The sequence below is a fragment of the Zingiber officinale genome, chromosome 6A, assembly GCF_018446385.1.
Source record: "Zingiber officinale cultivar Zhangliang chromosome 6A, Zo_v1.1, whole genome shotgun sequence".
In the NCBI taxonomy this organism is placed as follows: Eukaryota; Viridiplantae; Streptophyta; class Magnoliopsida; order Zingiberales; family Zingiberaceae; genus Zingiber; species Zingiber officinale.
This window is the reverse complement of record NC_055997.1, coordinates 3,088,763-3,109,246: the sequence shown is the minus strand read 5'-3', so window position 1 is coordinate 3,109,246 and position 20,484 is coordinate 3,088,763. Positions and strand designations below refer to the sequence as shown.

Genomic DNA, 20,484 nt, shown 5'->3' with positions numbered 1-20,484 from the left:
TTTTGTCAGAGTAAATGCAACGTAAGTGAAGGAGCTTGAGGAATCTCATGCTGATATCTTTTTTACTTTCTGCATAAACTGTTGACTAAGCACAAGTTAGACACTAACTAAGCATGAAATCAAGGTTTAAAATCTCGACCCGTTCCGAGGTTTCAGTCCTAGACGGAATGATATGGTTTCAGTATCGTATCGTGCCGTGCTGATACGGTTTCAGTATATATATATATAGTAATTATTAGATAAATATATTTATTATGTATAATTTAAAAATAAACTGTATATTGATTTTATATATGTTCTCCATTATTAAACAACTTAATATTGTTAGAAAAAATAATTAAATACAGTTTTCTTTAAAGAAAATTGATCTATCAATAATTCGAATTAAAATTGGTACATTATAATATGTTACCTTACTAATATAAAAGGAGTGGTGTATAAAAGCCTTGGTTCTTGTAATATTTTGTTTAGGTAACCTTTATAGTTCTCCAATGTCTAGATCAACTAATCATAATTATATAAATTAATAAAAAAATACTATTTTATATATAATAATTATATAAATAAACAATTAATTAATAATGTAAATAATATATATTTAAAATAGTAAAAAAAAATAGAATATCAATTAAACAATAAAATAGTAAAAAAAAATAAAGTATTAAAAAATATCAGATTATTAATTTGATTTCTTAGAATTTTTTTATTTTTGTTTATTTTTTAAATTTTTTAACTTTTTTTTAGAATTTCTTTAAATTTTTTTAGATTTTTTTAAATAAAATTTAAACATTAAAAATAATTTCAGAATATTATTTAATAAAATTTATTATTATTTTTTTAAATTTTAAATATATTTTTTATATTTTATTCGCATAATTTAATTAGGGTTTATGAAAGTCTCTTTCAAATATCACTCAAGTGAGAATTGTTTGATTTATTTAAATTGTAATATTAATTTTGCACAGTAACACCCTCGACATGCGCTAGCTTGTGACACCCCGTGGACGCCTCCAACGACATTGGAGGCACCCGGCGATGCCTTCGGTGGCACCGGAAGCATCCTGTGACGCTTCCGGCGGCCTGCGACGCTTTCTGCTTCGCCAGAAGTGACGCGGGCACGCCCGGTGATGCCTCTTGCGGCACCAAAAGTGCTTGGCGACGCATCCCTGCTCGAGACACAAGCGTGACATGCCAGTTTCACTTCTCCGGTAAAAATCGTCCGTGCCGGGTGTCATAGAACGACATTTCAATCGCTGCATGAAATTATGGAAGATTCAGTTACCGACAAGTCTGACATCAGAACATATAATATGAATCATGATAAAATCAAGGGAACCAAGATGGGATCTAAGCTTCTATTCTTTTATGTAGATAGCCGAAAGAGAAAAGATAATGATATTGGTACCCTAAGCAACAACTAAGTCATTAACTATCATAATTAAACAAAACTAATTAATTAGCAGTAAACAATTGTAAAAACAATGACAATAACAGTTCGCAGCCAAAAACTAAACATACTAATTTTTAGTAGATTAGTATTAGTGTATTACTATGCGCCAGTTGGTGTTATTGTTCTTCCCTCAGTGTCGAGGGATGGAAAGAGGAAGATAAATAGAGATAAAGAGATAATATTAATGCCTGTCAATGGTGGCGTTAAAAAATGGATACCTCACTGGAGTTAATTGCAGAGGATACCATTCTCTATGGTATGGAGAGAGTGTGAGAAGGGATGAACATGACACTGCTAAGATGAAGGCAAGGTTATTGTGAGTGTAGTTCAGTGTGGGTACTGGTTAGTTGTCATCAAGAAGAGGCAACAGAGCCAAGGTGAAGCAATGAGTGAGAAAAGAGGGTGCTATATATAGCATGGCAAAAGTTTATTTTTATTTTTTATGATTTAATTTGCTATGGTCCAAATCAATGTGGTTCAAATGAGCTAGAATTGGATTTTATTTTTACTGCCACATATACAGGCAGTCATGGACATTGGACCATGTATGGTTTTGTGCATCATGAATGCCCATCGACAATAGACAGATACACGTAGGGGCCTGCATGGTCTACATGTGATGTGGTTCTTTGTTTCATAAGTCTAAGTGTTTATATTTGCAGCCACTTGAGGCATTTTCGAAAACCATGGTATGTTCATGCTTCAATAGGTGCTGGAACTTTGTTGCCAACTTCATCAAAGATGATTAAGATATGTTAAGATTTTATGGTTTTAAATGCCTTCTTAATCATTGAGTGTAATTTTTGTTGTCTTGTTATACAACCAATATTCAGCTATTCCTGTTTTTTGTCAAGGCATAATTCATTTCAGTATTTTTTTTGTTTCAACTTAGTTGTACTGACCTTATTTGCTCTTGATGACAGCACAACACAACTACTATACTAATCATCTAGCAAAGATCTTGATTCACTTGGTGTGGTCTTTGGAAGACTTGTTGCATGAGTCCTCAAGATCATTGACAAGTTATAGAAAATCTGTCAATGCAGCATATGTGTCCTCTGTATTTTTGAAGTTCATCATTGAGAATTCAAAAGGCAAATTTTTTGAAGATTTATGTCTCAACCTTGATCCGGATGAGAAGAAACAGAATAATCTGCCTACTGGTATGATTCTAGTTGTTCCATATTTATTATCTAGTAATTATCAATTATTGTGGTAATAATTCTACAATTAACTGTATAAAGTTTTGGATTAATTACTAAACATATTCCATATTCAATAAATTTTTATGGATTTAAACCAAACTTCCATTTTTTCTGAAAAGAAGCCTTTGTCAATGTCTTTCAGCTATGTAATGAATACTTTTCCCTATCATTTTTTTTTCTCATTTGAAAATTTAACATGGATGTCGAATTAGGTATTGTTTTCAAAAACTTAGGTATTGACATTATCAAGTTGGTACATGATGGGTCAAAATGTAAGAGGTAGGAAACTTTAAAAAAAAAGAAGAAAATATTATCATATATTTAATACTTTCAGATTATTATTATCATTATCATCGTCATCAACTCATCATTACAATTATGAGGATGAGATGATGATCATCCTCATCATCATGTTTTTCCCTAAAAATTGATTTTTTATTATTTAATTTATAAATATTGAATAATAAAATAAATTATTATATTAATATAAGAATAAATTATTATATTAATATAAGAATAAATTATTTTTACTGACTATTGATTTCTATAATTCTATTTTTTAGATATTATTTTAAAAACAAGCTGGTTCAAATTTGGTGCAAGTTGGGCTTGACCACGGTCTATGCCGGGCTCAAGTGCGCACTAGACTATGCACAGCCCACAGGCTGCATAGGTGCAGCCCAACCATAGTTTATGTGTGGCTCAGACTGGCTGTGGCATAACCCAGGCCAGATCAAACCGCTAGTGGCTTGGCCCAATTGACATTGGTAATTTCATAACAGATTATCTAACTCTACCAATTATATTAATTTATAAACGTCAATTAGAGGGATTGTTGAGCTTTCCCATATTATATGCATCTTAGCCAAAGTAGTTTGGATTCTGGTTCACTTTCCCAAAGATAGAAGCAATTTGACCCCAAGAAGCTCAGAATTCAGTTGACAAAAGTATATTTAATAACTTGAAATCGTAGAGCCTTGCAGTAAGCTTGTTATTTAATGTTTGGCAAGTCTCCCTCTGTAGATAATGACAGTTTATTTATCCAACATCTTCAGTTTCTTGCTGCATCCATATCGATTTTAGTGCTCAGGGCCTAGATCTCTTCTATAAACACTTCAAGCTTTCTCGATAGTCATGGTGGCCATCTTCTAGAGGGCATTGACCTTCATGTTAATCGCCCTCAGGATGTCATCAGATATTAAAAATGTTGAAAATGCTCCTTCAAGATTCGAACCTTCTTCAAGTAGGTAATTGTAGATTCACAATGTCTTCCTTGTCTTGAACTCCCCAACACGTGGTTTATAACTGCTTGTAAATTGCTAAATAAGCATCTTGCATATCACGATCCAGTGACAATCCCATTATTAGAGCTTCATATTTAACCTCGTTGGTGATTGTGAACTGAAATCTCAAAGATTTCTTGACTGAATATCTATCTAGGCTAATCAACACCAATCTTGCACCTCCTCCCTTATGAGTTAAGGAGTCATCAATGTATAAATTCCATTTGCCATAGCTCAAAATCCTCCAAGGGCATGGTCATCTCAGTAATAAAATCTGCAAGTATCTGCCTCTTCATTGTTAGCCTTTCTTGAAACACTAGATCGAACTCTCTTAGTCAGCATAATCTTCAACCTGCAACATCACGTTTATGGAGAATCTATTGAAGATTTGAAGTGAACAAATGAGAAAATATCTTAAAGATGTGAACTGGTAAATAGTCTTGAAGCTTCCTTATAGCAATTTCCAGTGCACATAATAAGTTCTCTGTAGGTGCATGTCTGAATTTGGTTCTTTCATGATTGAAATAGTATGCTGGCCTTTTGACCCCACTGTAACCCTTCTGTAGTTTTGTACTTACCCAGCCTGTCACAGCTAGATAGGTTACTAGCTGGGTTCTCATATTGGTCTGGTGAAGTGGGACAAGCAACCCCATGGTTTTCTTCAGTTTTTGAAGGCTTCCGACTATTTGGTGCATAATACAAATCCTTCATCTTCAGCACCTTGATGAAAGGGATGCATCACTAGGTAGACTTCGATAACAATTGACTCTGCAAATCTTCCGTTTAGCCGTTATCCTAGTGTTGTTCTGTGGTGGCTTCATGTCTAGGAGGGATTGAACCTTCTTGGATTCACATCAATGCCTGTTTGATGGACTCCAAAAATTTGCTGGATCTCATTTCATTAGGACACTTCAAAGGTTTCAGTTGCATGCTTGACTTTTTGAAAATGTTCGAACACTTTCTCTCAAGTCTTTTGTATGCTCTCTTTTAATTTGTTTTTAACCACTTGGTTGTCTATCTACGCTTCCATGTTTCTTCCAATCATATCTCAAACAGTTTATTCACTGGTCTTTAATAAAAGACACCTGCATTTTTCAAACTAAAAGGTATTCTTTAGCAAAAAGTACCTTTCAAAGTTCTGATGGAGGTATGTGGTTTGTCCTCTTTCATCATTTTGATCATCAGCTCATAACCTGTTATGTTGTCTACCATCGATTGATGCATGGCAATGGGAAGGAGCCCTTTGGACAAACTTTGTTTAGATTAATAAAGCCCTCATAAACCCTCCATTTCTTGTCCGCTTTCTTCATCATCACCGTACTCACTAACTAGGTCAGGAGTTCAATGTCCTTGATGAAACTGACATTCAACAGATGATCTACATCTTCATTCACTGCTTCTACTTATCTTTTCTCTATAACAAATTTGTTCTCTGGTACTGGTGGTGCTCCAGACTGTATGTGCGCTGTATCTTTGCTAGCTCTTGGTATTGCTGGCATGCCCTCCATTTCCCTTCTGAGCCTTACACGAACTCATGCTGCTCCATGACTAGTATGACGGTTGAACTTGGTCTTCTTCACCTCAACCACAAACAACTGGGTCAACTTGAATAGTACTTAGTCCTCTACCTCTATGTGGTCTTCTGTTCCTTCAGCTTCTGGCATACAAATTTTCTTCGCCGTATGCTATCTCGCACTGATGCCTTGTTACTCATGTCCATAGTGTGCTTAAAGGCTGTTCTAGATTCTACTAGATCAGCCTTGACTGTTCCCTCTTTCAAGAACACAATGCTCTAGCTCTATGATGACTTGATGTGCAGTTCCAAGTCAGAGGTTTCTTTGCATGAGGCTTTTGATTTTGTAGGCATTCTTTTCCAAATGCAGGTTTGCTGATGATGTTCTAATTTATATCCTAGAATTAGCAATCAATTATTACATCCACTTATTTCTAGTTCCCTATCACTTGAAATAAATGAGTTTCTATTACTTTTGTGTACTATTATCAAAATATTTGTCTGGAAGTCCACTCAATTTTGTGCTCATTTAAAGTTTTTGGATATTGAATCTAGTTTTCTATCTCGTAGATCAAAATATCGAAGTTTTTATAATGCAAGGTGTGCTCAGTTTTATTGGGGCATCAAATGTAAGGTATGTCTTACACTATTTCAAGTCTCTTGCCAAAGCACCTACACATGCGTCTAAGTTAAATATGTATCTGTACTGCAAGTCCTCAGTCATGCCTCCTTCATCATGAACTGCTGAACCTGATGTTGGTGGCAATGTCGACTCAACTCTGCTCTGGATCATCGCCAACACCAAAAGATGTCCATCCTTTCATTGATGCAGCAATGCATCAAGTATTGAATTTAATAAGTTCCTCTTCACATTCAAATTAGCCAATAGCTTGGCAATAGATACGTTTAAAATATCTTCTCTGTGCAGGAAAGTACTGTCGTAGCCTCTACAGTTCACAAGTTGTTCTTGAATTTTATAACCCGGCCACGATTTCCTTTTGATGACTCAACATACATTTCTCCAGAAGGAAATCAAATAGGTGTTCTGCAAAGAGTTGGTTCTGTGGCAGGTATATGGTTCTGTTTGCTTCACATCTTTCTTGAGGATTCTTGTGTAAATTTGTTTGCTTACTGTGTGGTTCATATTGTTCAAAAGTAGTCACTGTTAGCTTGAATTGATGAAATTTAAGTATTGAACTCATCAATGGTTTGAGTTTGTGGTGGTTCTTCAAGCTTTTGATAAACTCTGATTCGTTTCTGTGTTTCGCATGCAAAGACTACATAAAATTTAGTTAAAAGGTATTCTCCTATGTAATTGTTAAGAACGAAATTTGAAGAAATTAAAAGACTGCCTTACTAGTGTTAGGACATATCTTCACACCAAATGCTGCACTAGCTAGCAATCCACAGGGAATTGGTTAATCATGTCTCGGCTCTTTGGTGTGATAATTCCATTCTGGGGACCACATTTCAGTGGCATAAAAACATTGTTTTATGACTTTTTATCTTCTATGCTACTAAAGATTTAATTTTATTCTTTATTTCTCTTGTAATATGAATCATAGTAGTGGTAGAAGGGGTTAAGCTAGATTAATGATGCTCTTGTTAGAATTCTGTTTCCCACTTTGTCCTTGTTGATCTACATTTTTTTTCCTACAATCTTTGAGGTATGTAAAAATTTGAATTCTGAGTGCACGTTACACCTTAACGGGCATACTTGTATTCATTATTTCAGAATTTGACAGGGAATTCTTACTCAAAACCTTTTTTTTTTTAAATATTGTAACTCCTTTTATGCAAGATGTTCTGTGGCTTGGTTATTGCGCCTTACTTTTTCTTTGAAATCTATTATTTGCTTTTCTATATCTTACTTATATTTCATTGCAGCCAATTTTGTACTACTGCCATACTACACTTTCAACTATCTGCTTAGTTCAAGTAGTGAAAGTGCAAGGAGTCTATTGGCTGAAAAGAGCCTATTCATTTTGCTTGTGCTTACTCATTACCGAAAGAGTGTTGCTGTGGAGTCTATTTCCTCTGACAATTTGGGGGATGAAAAATCAACTACCTATTCAACAGAGAATTCATCTTTCTATGAGAACCCTTACTGCAAGGCACTAGAAAATGCTAGAGACACTCAATGTAAGTCTTGTTTTCTACTTGTATTCTTTTCATGCTATTCAGCATTACTAATCTTAAATGGTTGGTCGAATTTGTGCTTTCAGTCGATCGGGTTGATATTGAAGGAACTGCACACTATGGACCACTTCTCAGATTACCTTTTGCATCTTTGTTTGACACCCTTGGCCTGTAAGTATATCTGTTTATATCAATGCCACTGAATTCTTGGAGTTCAACTTTTAGAACTTAATTTGTCCTGTGGAATCAACTTGATGGCTGAAGAGGAAAAATTATCAACTTTAGGAGTTTTTTTACTGCATTTTCTATAAGTGCGAGCTTTATTTTGTCTTTTCAGCTGGAATGTAATAGAAGGCAACTGGCATAGTAGTTTGTTGTCCATCTCTCAGTTGATTGCACAATGTCTTTTTTTCTTCTCCAAATCAACATCCCTTATTTAGAAAAATAAAATATTAAACCTTTCGAAGACATGTTGAAGGATTTCTGTTTCAGGCACCTGGTAAATGGGGTTAGGTGCCATTCTCATTGGTTTATTGTAAATGATAATGTTCCTATGTTGTGGACATTAATGACAGAGGAATATACTAACCAAACTCAGTTGAAAAGTTGCAGATCATAGAGGTCATTTGTTTGGGTACTGCATATATTTTTCAGTTCTAGCTCCTCATATACTTCTACACCATTCTTGAATTATGTGCATGTTAATATTTAAATGTTTTATAATTTATATTATTCTCTTGATAATTTTTCCTAATGGTCACAATCATTCTGTGCATTCTGAAAGTTTTTATTTTAATTGAGGTCTCAGAATAATGGTCGGTGAAAAAACAATGATCTCTTTTTTGTGAGTGAAAGGCCACAATGTTTATAGATCCCAAGGATCCTTGTTTTCTTGACCCTAATGATGTAGGTCGTACTGTTTTTTCTGCTGTGTGCTGAACATTTCTTTATCAGAGTACAGTGCTTAGTTCAGATTATTATTACTTTAATTTCAATGGAGGAACAAGATTGATGTTTCCACAAATAAGAATCCTAGCTCTTTGTTGGTATTGCCTTAATGTACATTTTAAAAATCATCGAGAGTCATTATCCTTGATGATTTTATTTCACAGGAGCTTAGCTGACGAGGCATCTGTACTATTACTTTATTCATTGATCCATGGGAATTCTGATTTTCTTGAGTATGTTTTGGTGCGAACAGATCTGGATACATTGGTAAGAATCTCAACTTTGTGTTTGTAGGAATGTTTTTTCTTTTTATTTTACTATCTAACTTGTGCTAGGATCACTTTTTGGTTACTTTTTTCTAATATATAACCGCTTTAAAGGTCCCTCTACATTTTAAATGCATGGGATGTTTGATGGCAATAGATGCTAATAAAAACATGCATTCTGGTATATTTGAACAGTTAATGCCAATTCTTGAGACACTTTACAATGCATCAAGGAGGACATCTAATCAGATATATATGCTGTTAATCATCCTTCTCATTCTCAGTCAAGATTCATCCTTCAATGCCAGCATACATAAACTGGTAAGATCAATCTGCTCATTTTGTTAGAAAATCTTCTACTTAAAGCTACTTACTTCAGTTTGCATGTGCAGATGCTTCCTGGTGTTCCATGGTATGAAGAACGACTTCTCCATCAGATTTCTCTCGGTTCTTTGATGGTAATTGTATTAATAAGGACAGTGAAGTACAACCTCTCTAAGCTTCGGGTATGTCAAAAGTTATAGGCTACCTTCCTTTATATAATTTCTTTGTTTATTCTTGCTAAACTAATGAGTGGTTAAATTATTTATATTGGGAAGGCCCCATATTGTTCATGGTGCTCTAGTGATATAACTTCTCTAGAATGTGTAAGCATAAAAAAATTTCTATCACAACTCAATGTATTGCATCTTACTTTGAGGATGAACAACTGTAGGATCTTTCTTAATATGGGGGAAAAAAATGATAAATACCTATTGACATTCCAAACGTGGATATTTGTGATTGTTCATGCTTTGTAATCATTTCAATGCTACGGGTAATTTAACCTGGCTGTTTTATTATGGTTTATCTTGACCTGAATGTGCCTGCCTGTCTGCTATCAATAAATATGTTTTGAAGAAGGTTCTGCTATTTCATTTCGTTTGTTTGGTGTAAAGGCTTCTCCGTTGTGTTAGAAGGTCATAAGTGGATAACTACCATTCTTGTTTAGGCTGAATATTTCAGTCCAACTGATTATTTTCTCTAATATACAATTTATCAATATCTAGTGGAAATGCTTTGTATTCATCTTATTAAGCTTGGGGGGAAAAATATAATATTTCATGATTTCATCATAAGGGATAATTATCTGTATATAATTAAAAATACAATTAAGCAAAATTTTGGAAAAAGTTGATAGAGCACCAGGCAAAATTCTCTGTGATTTCGAATCAGCGCATAGCTAATAATGTCTTTGATCTTAGACCAACACATTAACTAAGAGAGAGGATGAAGAAAGAAAGGAAGAGAGATTTAAGGAACAGCCTCAAGTGAGCTTTTTCCTGAAGCAACACATACAATAATACACAATAGGATCTTGGAGGAAAGATGGATACACAATTTGACCTTTGCTGGAGGTGGAAAACTAAGAACATGACGTTTTTCTCAATTCAAGTGTGCACTGGAGATGTGTAGCACAACTTAATCTTTTTTGGTAATAACAAAATGAGAACAAGATTTTTTTTCTTTGTTTAAGATTTTGATGAGAGAGGATTGCTAGAAATAGCAAATTGAGAATAGGATGTTTCCTTAGTTTAGGCCTTCATTGGAGATGGATAGTGCATGATGTGTTAAAAGAAGGAAGAAAGGGAACTAAAACAGTGCTGAGAAGGTCAAGGAAAAAGAGGTTAGAGTATAAAGCACCAGAAGCAACTTAGTGAAAATGAATGCCTAAGAACTCCGCAAGACACATCTGAAGAGATGAGTGCAGAGAAAGAAGAAACTGCTAGAAATGGAAGTAAACACTGGTGGATGTTGGATCCGGAAGCAGCATAAGTTGGAATTAACAAAAGGTCCTTGCCATGGCTAGGATAGACCAATTTGCTTGCACTGGAGAGCTTGGATCCAGTCTCAGTCTCTGGAGCAGTGAGAAGAAGCAATAAATGCAAAAAGAAGGGAGAAAAAACATAATAGGAAGAAGCAAAGAAGGACTGCACTAGGATTGATAGAGAAGATAGATTTGATCTCACACTGACAGTGAGAAGCTCACTGGGTCTGCTGTTGTAGCTTTGATGGAAGGAGATGAACACCTGATACAGCTTGTGAGCAGTCGGGACAAAGAAGAGAAGTGTTTCGGTCTCACGTAGAAGGTTCACAAAGGTCATTGCAGAGGAGAAGATATGTGGAATCAGAAGCAACTGTGAAAGAAGAGCGATGCATACTGAACTTGCTGCAATTCAAACGTAGTCATTTGAAATTTTATCAAGGTGGCCATCCGTGATTATTTTTTGTTTGTGCACATTAATTTAGGAAGAGGGAGATCAAAAAAACTTGATTAACAACGATAAATAGGAAATAGTAGGGGATCGAGCCCAATGACATAAGAGAATTCATGTGGCCAACTCCACTTAGTGGAATAAAGGCTTATTTGTTGTTGTTGTTTGGGGAAGGGGGTGTTTGGAGGCATAGGGATGCGTAGGTAAGGGGTTTTGCAATGAGACAAAGGGCTTGGTTGTTGGTGATCAGCAATTGATGTGATTAACAATCAAGTTTGGCTTGAACTGGGCAAGGCAGATGAGAGAATCAATTGCCTCATCTCCGCACAAGGCAACAAGTGTGATCAATTGTCTTCTCTCACCCTTCTCTAGCAATTTAATTGCTCTGCCTTGCTGCACAAGTTGTTCACCTAATTTCTAGGCGAGTGATCAGCTGTCAATGGTGGTGACACATGCATTCAATTCTAGTTGTGCATGGTCAGGATGGCTCACAGGCTATCAGTTGAGGATTCACATTGTTATTGCAGACCTGGAAGGAGTAGAAATGAAGGATGGGAGGAGTCTCCGTGTGATAGGCAGTCCTCTTTGAAAATTTCTTCCTCTTTTTTTTTTTTTTCAAAAATCCTAATTCTAAAAGGGGTGCTCTGATATCATGTTATATTTGGAGGGTGTAAATATTGCATTCTATTGTATGGGATAATTAGTGGTATATAAAATACCATTATGTGACAATTCGCTTCACCAGTACCCTTATTAACTTAATTCCTCTAGCACATCTGTTATTTATGTCTTTAAATTTCGATATGCACTGTTTACATATGAATCAACTCTACAGAATAAAACCACCAAGTTATTTGCTACACAGTCTGGTGACTGATTATTTTCCAAATGCTAATAAATGCATACTGGGGTCTTTTCTAGCAACTAGAAGTGTGCATTCATTTCTGCATGTCTGTATTCTTTTTCTTGATGACATTATAACTTGAAAAATTGAAATAGGTAGTGACTAGATGAGTAAAACTGAGTTGTTTATTCTAAATGCAAGTTGACTAGATGAGTAAACCTGAGTCGTTTATTCTAAATGCAAGTTGGCTGGATGAGTAAAACTGAGTTGTTTATTCTAAACGCAAGTCCACATGAAAATTGACAGGATATCTATCTTCATACAAACTGCCTTGCAATTTTGGCAAATATGGCTCCTCATGTTCATCGATTAACTGCCTATGCTTCACAGCGGCTGGTTAGCCTTTTTGACATGCTTTCTCGCAAGTATGCTACTTTGTCATAGACCTTGTGTGTGCATCATGTTCTGTTTCGATTTTCTTTTTTCATCTAGGAAGTAATAATAGTTTCTTCTATATAAGTGTATACTAATTTGCTTTCATGTGCTTATGATATTGGACACGGACATTTCCTAATATTGACTTTTACATGATAAGTCTTAATGTTGGCACAATTAGTATTAACACATGCAATTTCCATTGTATTATTTTCTCATTATTCAATTTGAGTAATTGTCATTGTCATATAAAATAAGAAAGATTCTGTCAAATATATCAACAAGTGGCAAATTTCAAAGATATACTTGGGAAATTGATCTTTACATGAAAGAATATCTCAATTATAAAATCTGTAAAGATGTTCAGAATTCTATGAGAGGACAATTTCTATATACGGTACCAAAATCCTACACGTATCAATGAATTAATAAAGCAAGATTTAGATACAGACTGTATAGTGTTTAAGCACTAGATATTTATAGGGGACTATCCAACTTATTTTGCTTTGATATAGCCATGCATATAGATCATTGTGGGATAAGATTCATGTTGCGGACCTAAATAGTTCGAACAGATATGGCTTGATAATGATGATTACTGATTGATATTTACATGATACAAAGCATGTATCTATGGTTCATACCTTAGATCTCGGTATGTTGCTATCTTGCAGAGGGGATCAGCTCCCTTGGTGAATGAAACTAGAATAACATTCTTATGCAATGCCCACTCAGAAAGCTCGATAATGATTTTTTGGAGCACATAATAGCATATAACCCATGCCACAACCATCATCATTACAACAGGCTGCAAAAAACTTTTTGAAAACTGATAGACTTTACAAGTTTTAATAATCCCATAATTTAGCAAAAGACTTCCTGCAGGTCCACAATATAGTTGGTATTTCAGTAAACAATGACAAGCATAAATTTAATAAAAATTTGCAACACGCTCAATGCAGAATTCTGCAATATTAAATAAAACTTTTGGCAAGCTAAATGCACACAAAATCGGTTGTTATGAAGATCTAAAATAATCATGTTGAATAGCAAGTTGGCTATGTAAAATATCTTGTGACTATTATCTTGAAAATAACACATTTCAGGAAATAAGTAATATAAATATGGGCTATAGAACTTTGAATTTGATTTGTCTCTACATCTCCCCTTGCAAACCCATTCCAAGGGCTGTGGCAACTTGTGACCACTTTAGTAATGAGAACAATTGCACTTGTTGGTTTACTAGAGAAATTTCAAACCCAACTGACTCAAAATAGTTTTATTTTAGAAAATTCAAATTTAAATAAAAAAAATTCAAAATGGATAAGCTTCCAAATAACTAACTGATTGATTTGATGCCGATGTAAAAAATTAAAAGTAATAAAGATTTACTTTAAATGTGAAAAAAATCATGAGATAATATATTGAAGCTTATCATGCTTATAGATATATACACATCCATTTTGGGTGGAGTCAGTCATATCATTTACTATTATTCCAGATTGAAACCAAACTAAAATTTAAGTCCTTTTTTATTTTCAAATTAAATCCTAAATTTAGACCCTAGATCACTTAGGGATCATTAGTATGTCTGAATAGAAACACAACAGGCAAACACAAGGAGGCTCAACCTTTTAAAAGGCATTGGTACAAAAAAGGCAGCAATATACAATATTCTTTTTGCATATATCTATATCTCGTGCCTCTATTATGTTGTCTCTGATATATGCCAATAAGGACTCTAAGTATGATTTCATTGTTCTCTGCACACTTGTTATCATTACTACCATGACACTTAGTAGGGTCATGAACATGTGGATTGCAGAGGTTCCCTTGTACTCTAGCAGAGTGCACACATCATGTTCAAGCAAGTCTACAATTAATGACTAGCATATCCTGATCTGCATTGCATTCAACATTCACTTTATTAGATGTATATCTACATGGTATCACAACCCCTTTTCAAGTGACTAACAACTCTCTAAACACGGCCAATTTTTGAAATGCAATGTGTCTCTATTCTCAACGATGTTTTCTAACATGCTTATGTCTCTTGAATTCACCTGAATGCAATCTTGCGCTTGCAGGTCACAATTGAACTAATTCATGTGTCCTAGATGTAATTCATGATTAATACAAATAAAGGTTTATAATTCATATGATGAATAGGAATGATCCCCATGTACAAGTTACTTATAAATGTCAGGCATTATGCCCATCTACCTCTCTCTTCTCTTATTGCTTTTTTTCTCCCGTGTTTGATCTAATCTTGCCCAAGACCATTGACAGGGCCCATAGATTCCAACTTTGATTGAAACTCTCTCTCTAGTAGCCCTATTTCAATCTGAACAAAACTTGTATGTACACTTCAATTAGGAAATCAGAGGAATAACTGTGGATATTAAAGAGAAGATTTGAAACCTACATTGAACTGAAAGCCTCAAAAGGTCTCTACATAACAAACACATTTCTTCTTGATCTTATCATCTTCTCCTTCAAGCTGCACACTCTCCAAAAGCCCTTTAGTGCGTTCTTCTCCTCATTGTCTCTGGATTACATACATGCAATGCCCTCTTTTCTGCAAAAAGCACTTGATGCTCCGATCCCTTCTCAATTTTATATTGATCCCTTAGAACCAATTCAACTTATCAAATTAATCTGAGGAGCTAAATAATTGCTCCCCGACATGATAAAATTTGGCCACTAATTGAATCAGGACCACCTTCGATTAATTTAACTCCTGCACCTTCTTTTTGATGATCAACATAGCTTGATTAAATCCATGTGTGCACCTAGTTGTGTGCTCATTATCCTCTTCACAAATTAATATTCAAAATAATAAGTTTGAGTATTAGCATGTGTCATAACACAATTACACTAAATTAATACCCATAAGATGAAGTGTCAACACTTTTTCTCTTTGTAAAATTATAACAAATTAAAATTCCAAATATATGTTATTTCCAACTCTAGTTAACTCGATTCGATACAACTGAGACCACTGTAGAAAATAACAAATAAAATTATACAAATCTATGACACCAGACTATATGTTCTTCAACATGGTATATCTTTGGACACTCAAACATGCTTGAATACCAAGTGTTTAACAAGTGCATTGCATGAGCATGGAAAATGTTGTCAATTACTAGTGCTTCTAAGCTTCTTCATCTTCTTTCTACACTTTACAGGTACACAAAATTATCTGAGTTAAGGAATGACAAAGTTTTAAATGTAGAGGTTGACCAAACTGGAGGAGTTATAGCAGAAGACATGGTATTCTTCTTCCATTATACCTCTCATCATTTCCTTTTTAGGTTGTTTGCAAAATTTTTTTCCATTGATACTAATAAAGAGTGGTTACATTTCTTGCAGTCAACAGAGATTCACATATACACAGATTTTCTTAGAATAGTGCTCGAAATCCTTAATGCTATTCTTACATATGCGTTGCCACGAAACCCAGAGGTGCTAAGTGTGATCTCATTATATTAATTTTTTAAATATTAGAAGTTGCTGTTCTTACTGCTATTAATGCAGGTTGTATATGCAATATTGCATCAGCAAGAGGTCTTTCATCCTTTCAAGAGTCATCCACGGTTTAATGAGCTCCTTGAGAATATATATACAGTATGAGTTTCTTTTGTTTGTTTGATCTCTTGCATTTTCTTCTTAATTCCTAGAAAATCAGTGGTTATCCACTTCATGCAGGTTCTGGACTTCTTCAATAGCCGTATTGATATGCAGCAATTGGATGGCGAATGGTCTGTGGATAAGGTTCTTCAAATAATTATTATAAATTCACGTTCATGGCGTGGTGAGGGGATGAAGGTGATGTTCCTACAACAAATAATTCTTCCAGGAATTCCTTTTATTTTCCTCATTTTCAATTATATTTGGCCGCTTTAGTACCGTGAGTAAATCTTATCATATACTTGATTTGAGTTTAACATGGATTTGCAGATGTTTACTCAATTGAAGTTCACATATGAGCAGGAAAGTCATCATGAAGAATTTTTCATTCCTTATGTGTGGCGGCTAGTACTAGCACAAGGGTAAGTGCTTGTTATGTTCACACTAAATGAAACTAGAGGCACATTAAACTAGCATCAGTGGTTATTTATACTGACAAAGCAATTAGCAAAATATAGAAAATAAGAACTGTCTAACACACAAGTCTGAACATATCACATAAAAATCTGACTAGTCCATTCCAAATCATTGCTCGGGAAACCAATTCAATTTCAGTGGACATGAGACATGATGGTAGGTTTGTGACCAAAAGGTCACGGATTCGAATCCTGGAAAGCGTACAATGGATCCTTCCCCGGACCCCGCATAGCGGGAGCTTCGTGCACCGGGCTGCCCTTTTAAAATAGAAGGGAAGCCTTGGCGCAACGGTAAAGTTGTTGCTTTGTGACCAAAAGGTCACGGGTTCGAATCCTAGAAACAACCTCTTGCACTGCGTACAATGGATCCTTCCCTGGATCCCGCATAGCGGGAGCTTCGTGCACCGGGCTGCCTTTTTTTTTTTTTATTTTGCTAATTGCATATTTTAGTAACATTGAAATTCAGTGGAAAATTAATGGTTTGTGAACAAGGTTATTGCTTTTTGAATGGGATAATTGATGTTTGAATCATATAAACAATCTCTCTCTCTTCAAGGGATCACGATTAGGAGTTTTGTGCAATAATTGTCTTAATTGTGTTTTTTCCTGGTGTGGTTGGTCCTTTCAAGATAATGTCTGATGATAGAATAATGTATTTTCAATTCTGTGACCCATATTTTTAAATTTGCTGGTTCTTTAGCATGTTGGTCTTTTTTACTGATGCTTTTCTACAAACAATCAGTCATCCAATTTGTTCTTATGTTGACCAACTTGCAATCTTCATTTTTTCTGGTTCTTATCTCATCATGGATTATTAAAGCAACAAAATGCAGGTTATGTGGTCTTGAGATCCGATTGGATGATTTGTGAGGCTTTAGTCTATCTCTAACTTCTATTCTTAGAGTTAACTTTTGCATTGTATTCTTACTGGTGGTAAAAAATTTATTTGTTTGTTCAGGGACAATCACAAAGTGTTTAACTAATTGTCCTCCTTGTTCTTTATGAAACAGCTTCACCTTCAAGCCTAGTGCTATTAACTTGCTTCAAGTGGAATTATCTGGAGATGTAAGTAATGCTTAGCGGTCACACTGAATATTTGGATCATAGCTGTTAATGAATAGATTTCTTCAACATGCTCTGCATCATATAATGATGGAATCTACCCTTTTTGGGTCAATTCTTAAGTTGTCAATCCAATGTTTATTTTCTTAGTTGTTGGTGCCCTTCATAAACAATATGTAAGGATTATTGTCATTACAAGACAGATTTATGGTGATGGAAAAGATTCAAGTGCTCCTCCAAATGTTTGTTTGCTATAGGAAATTGGTAAGGTCATACTGAGCTAATGATCAGATAAATGTATGCCATGTTTCATATATGAGTACTTGGTCTACACTTTATTAATTGCCCACTCACAATAGTTATTTTTCTTGCGTATCAACATATCTGATGCATAAAATGTATCTAGACTCCAACATCTACTTAGTGAGATGTATGATATTTGGCCAAAATGTTATAAGAAATAATAGAAGGCAATCTAATTACATTGGATTTGGTGAAGCGAGGTTACTGCTCTAAGAAAACTTTGCTCAAAACCTATAGCTTGACGTGGGTAGAGATATCTCTTAGAGCATAGCTGAATGGTGGAAACATTTTCCGTCTCCCTCAATTAGACTTGTCTTGGATTTGTGTAAATTACTATACATTATATGGAGGCCTCTAATTGTGAGATTTGAGACTAGAAATACTTGATAAAACCAAACAGGTAGATGCAGTAAGATGTTAGTTTTTTCTTTAGTTAATCATATTTTGTCCAAATTATAGCCTATTTTTTCCCCTCTCCATATCACATAGTGGCTGCTGATTAATAAACTTGGCACTTTACCAAATGTGGAATCATATGATTGAGTAGACGGCATGCTAATTCAAATTCTTGTGTGGTCTTTTCTATTAGCCTAAAGATTATTTCCCATCTAAGAAATATAAAAAAATAATTTCCTCTATTTTTGTTAATGCATGTGCTCAAAGTGATAGATAAGAAGTCTTGAGTATACAACGAAATGAGCTTACTGATACTGCAGGATTTTATAATCTATTGTTATTTTGCATTGTCTGATTTGTGTGTTGATTTAGCATTTCAGCAAAGGATATTTAACTATAGGACTGCTCTTTATTCAGTATTTCTTTCCCTTGCAATAACTGAGTGACCTCTGCAGGATGCTTCTTCACACACCGAGCATGATGTATAAAGTTTTCAGAATATTGAGGTTCAGGAGACCGATTGTTTCGCTTTGATGGCGAAACTTCAGTTTCCATCTGCGCAAACAGAATTCAATGAGTGCCATGTATATAGGATATCAGTTGATATTTTCATCATTCATTCTGTCAATATTACCTTTGTCATGGTTGACAACCTTTCTTGAGCATGTAATATTGCATTCATCCAATAAAGAAGAGGGACGTTCTATTCTGAGAAGGGGAAGTGTAGAAAGCCAAAACTTGATGGAATGGGTGATTGTTCCTACTCCGATTGTATCTAGTGTATTCTTTGGATTAGGATGCACTTTTTGCTACAATTTTGTAAAGACTTAATCCCCAAAATTTGTACTAATTTGTAGCATCGTTTATATAAGAATTAAATTACTGTCCTTTGTATACTCTTCATAGATTTCATCTTTTTTTCTCTTTAACCCTGAAGGCCAGATAGTGAATTGGATCTGCTTTATTGACTGGTCTCTTGAAATTATTATTTGTTTGTAATTTGTATGTACTAATACTCAAGTTAATCGGAGAATTAAACACTACATGAAACTATTGTTAATAAAGTTTTAATTCATATACAGAAAATGCTGAATGAAAATTGTTATACGTATATAAACGGTGTATGCTAGATAATTCTAAAAATAGAGATATCCAATCAAGCCGATGAATTTTTTTGTTCCGTCTTTGATCGGTTTTTTACACCATGTTTAATGTGATGTGAGATAATGAACTCACCATCGATTATATATGCTAATTTGACTGTTGTTGGTTGTAAGTTAATTTCATGATTTATTTTCTTTCATATATATATATATATATATATATATATAACTCAAATTTTAATCACGCACGAGGAAATAAAGAAAAGCACGCCTGAGCCAGGACTCAGTTACTAATCAATCTAACTGGTGGATACACTAAGGTACACAAACTTCTCACTTATGATCTCGGTGGGACCTTAAATCAATCTTTGATTATTTTTCACTCCCGGTATAGAGTGCGATAATAAAAGATAGGACAAGCTCCCCAAGTAATAAGACTTTAAATCTAATTACACAGTTTAAAAAACTCATGATACCGAGTCATCCTCCAAGATTTATCTGTACTTTTGATTTATCCTAGTGGCAGTCACCAACAATGCAATGAGAGCTCTACCGCCGAAGCATACAAATCCTGTGCAAAAGGAAATGATGGAGCAGTGAGCACCCTTGCCAACATTAACAAAATTACAAAGAAAAGATTGCCAACAACAAGACTGAAGAGTGAAGACCTATGACCAAAACAAAAATACATTACATCAAAAGGGGGGTTATCAACTGAGAAAGTATAGGGGAGATGGTTGGCACTGAAACATCATAACTAAGACTGCGTCAAGCTTCCAACAAGGCAAAGGGAAGAGGCCATGAAGGCAGCCAAGGGCAAGGACTCAACGAGGAAACACAATGAAAAGGCAAGGCATGATGATAATGTTAGCTCTCAGCGAGGGCTCTAGGGTTAGGACTTCCACAAGAATGCTCAAGTTCTAAATAGGGTTACCAAACCCTATCTCGATGGCTGAGGCAAGGCATGGTCACAACTTAGGAGAAGTCACAGGGGGGAGCAATTTTCATGAGAACACAGGCAAACAGTTACAATTCTGAGTGGCAATTTCATGAGAAGTGAGGATTAGGCCAAGTTTTTTTTTTTAAAAAAAAAAAGAAAAAAAGAGGGAAGGCTGGATCTCAAGTTAAGCAATGGGAAAGGGGAAAAAATAATGGGTTTTATAACAATAATAT

The 20,484-nt window shown here is 34.8% G+C and overlaps 1 protein-coding gene across 1 annotated transcript; it reads left to right on the top strand.

The window, feature by feature from the left end:
• Window positions 1-1,644: 1,644 nt before the first annotated feature.
• On the top strand, window positions 1,645-19,102 carry LOC121993767 (dymeclin-like). The gene is made up of 19 exons (XM_042548085.1): window positions 1,645-1,760; window positions 2,113-2,204; window positions 2,374-2,613; window positions 6,022-6,085; window positions 6,165-6,294; window positions 6,380-6,521; window positions 7,339-7,593; window positions 7,677-7,761; window positions 8,703-8,805; window positions 9,000-9,125; window positions 9,197-9,310; window positions 12,210-12,328; window positions 15,530-15,614; window positions 15,714-15,806; window positions 15,879-15,968; window positions 16,050-16,169; window positions 16,302-16,393; window positions 17,458-17,512; window positions 18,664-19,102. The coding sequence occupies exons 1-19, from the start codon at window positions 1,645-1,647 to the stop codon at window positions 18,694-18,696; spliced, it is 2,154 nt and encodes a 717-aa protein (XP_042404019.1). The 3' UTR covers window positions 18,697-19,102.
• The last annotated feature ends 1,382 nt before the right edge of the window (window positions 19,103-20,484 follow it).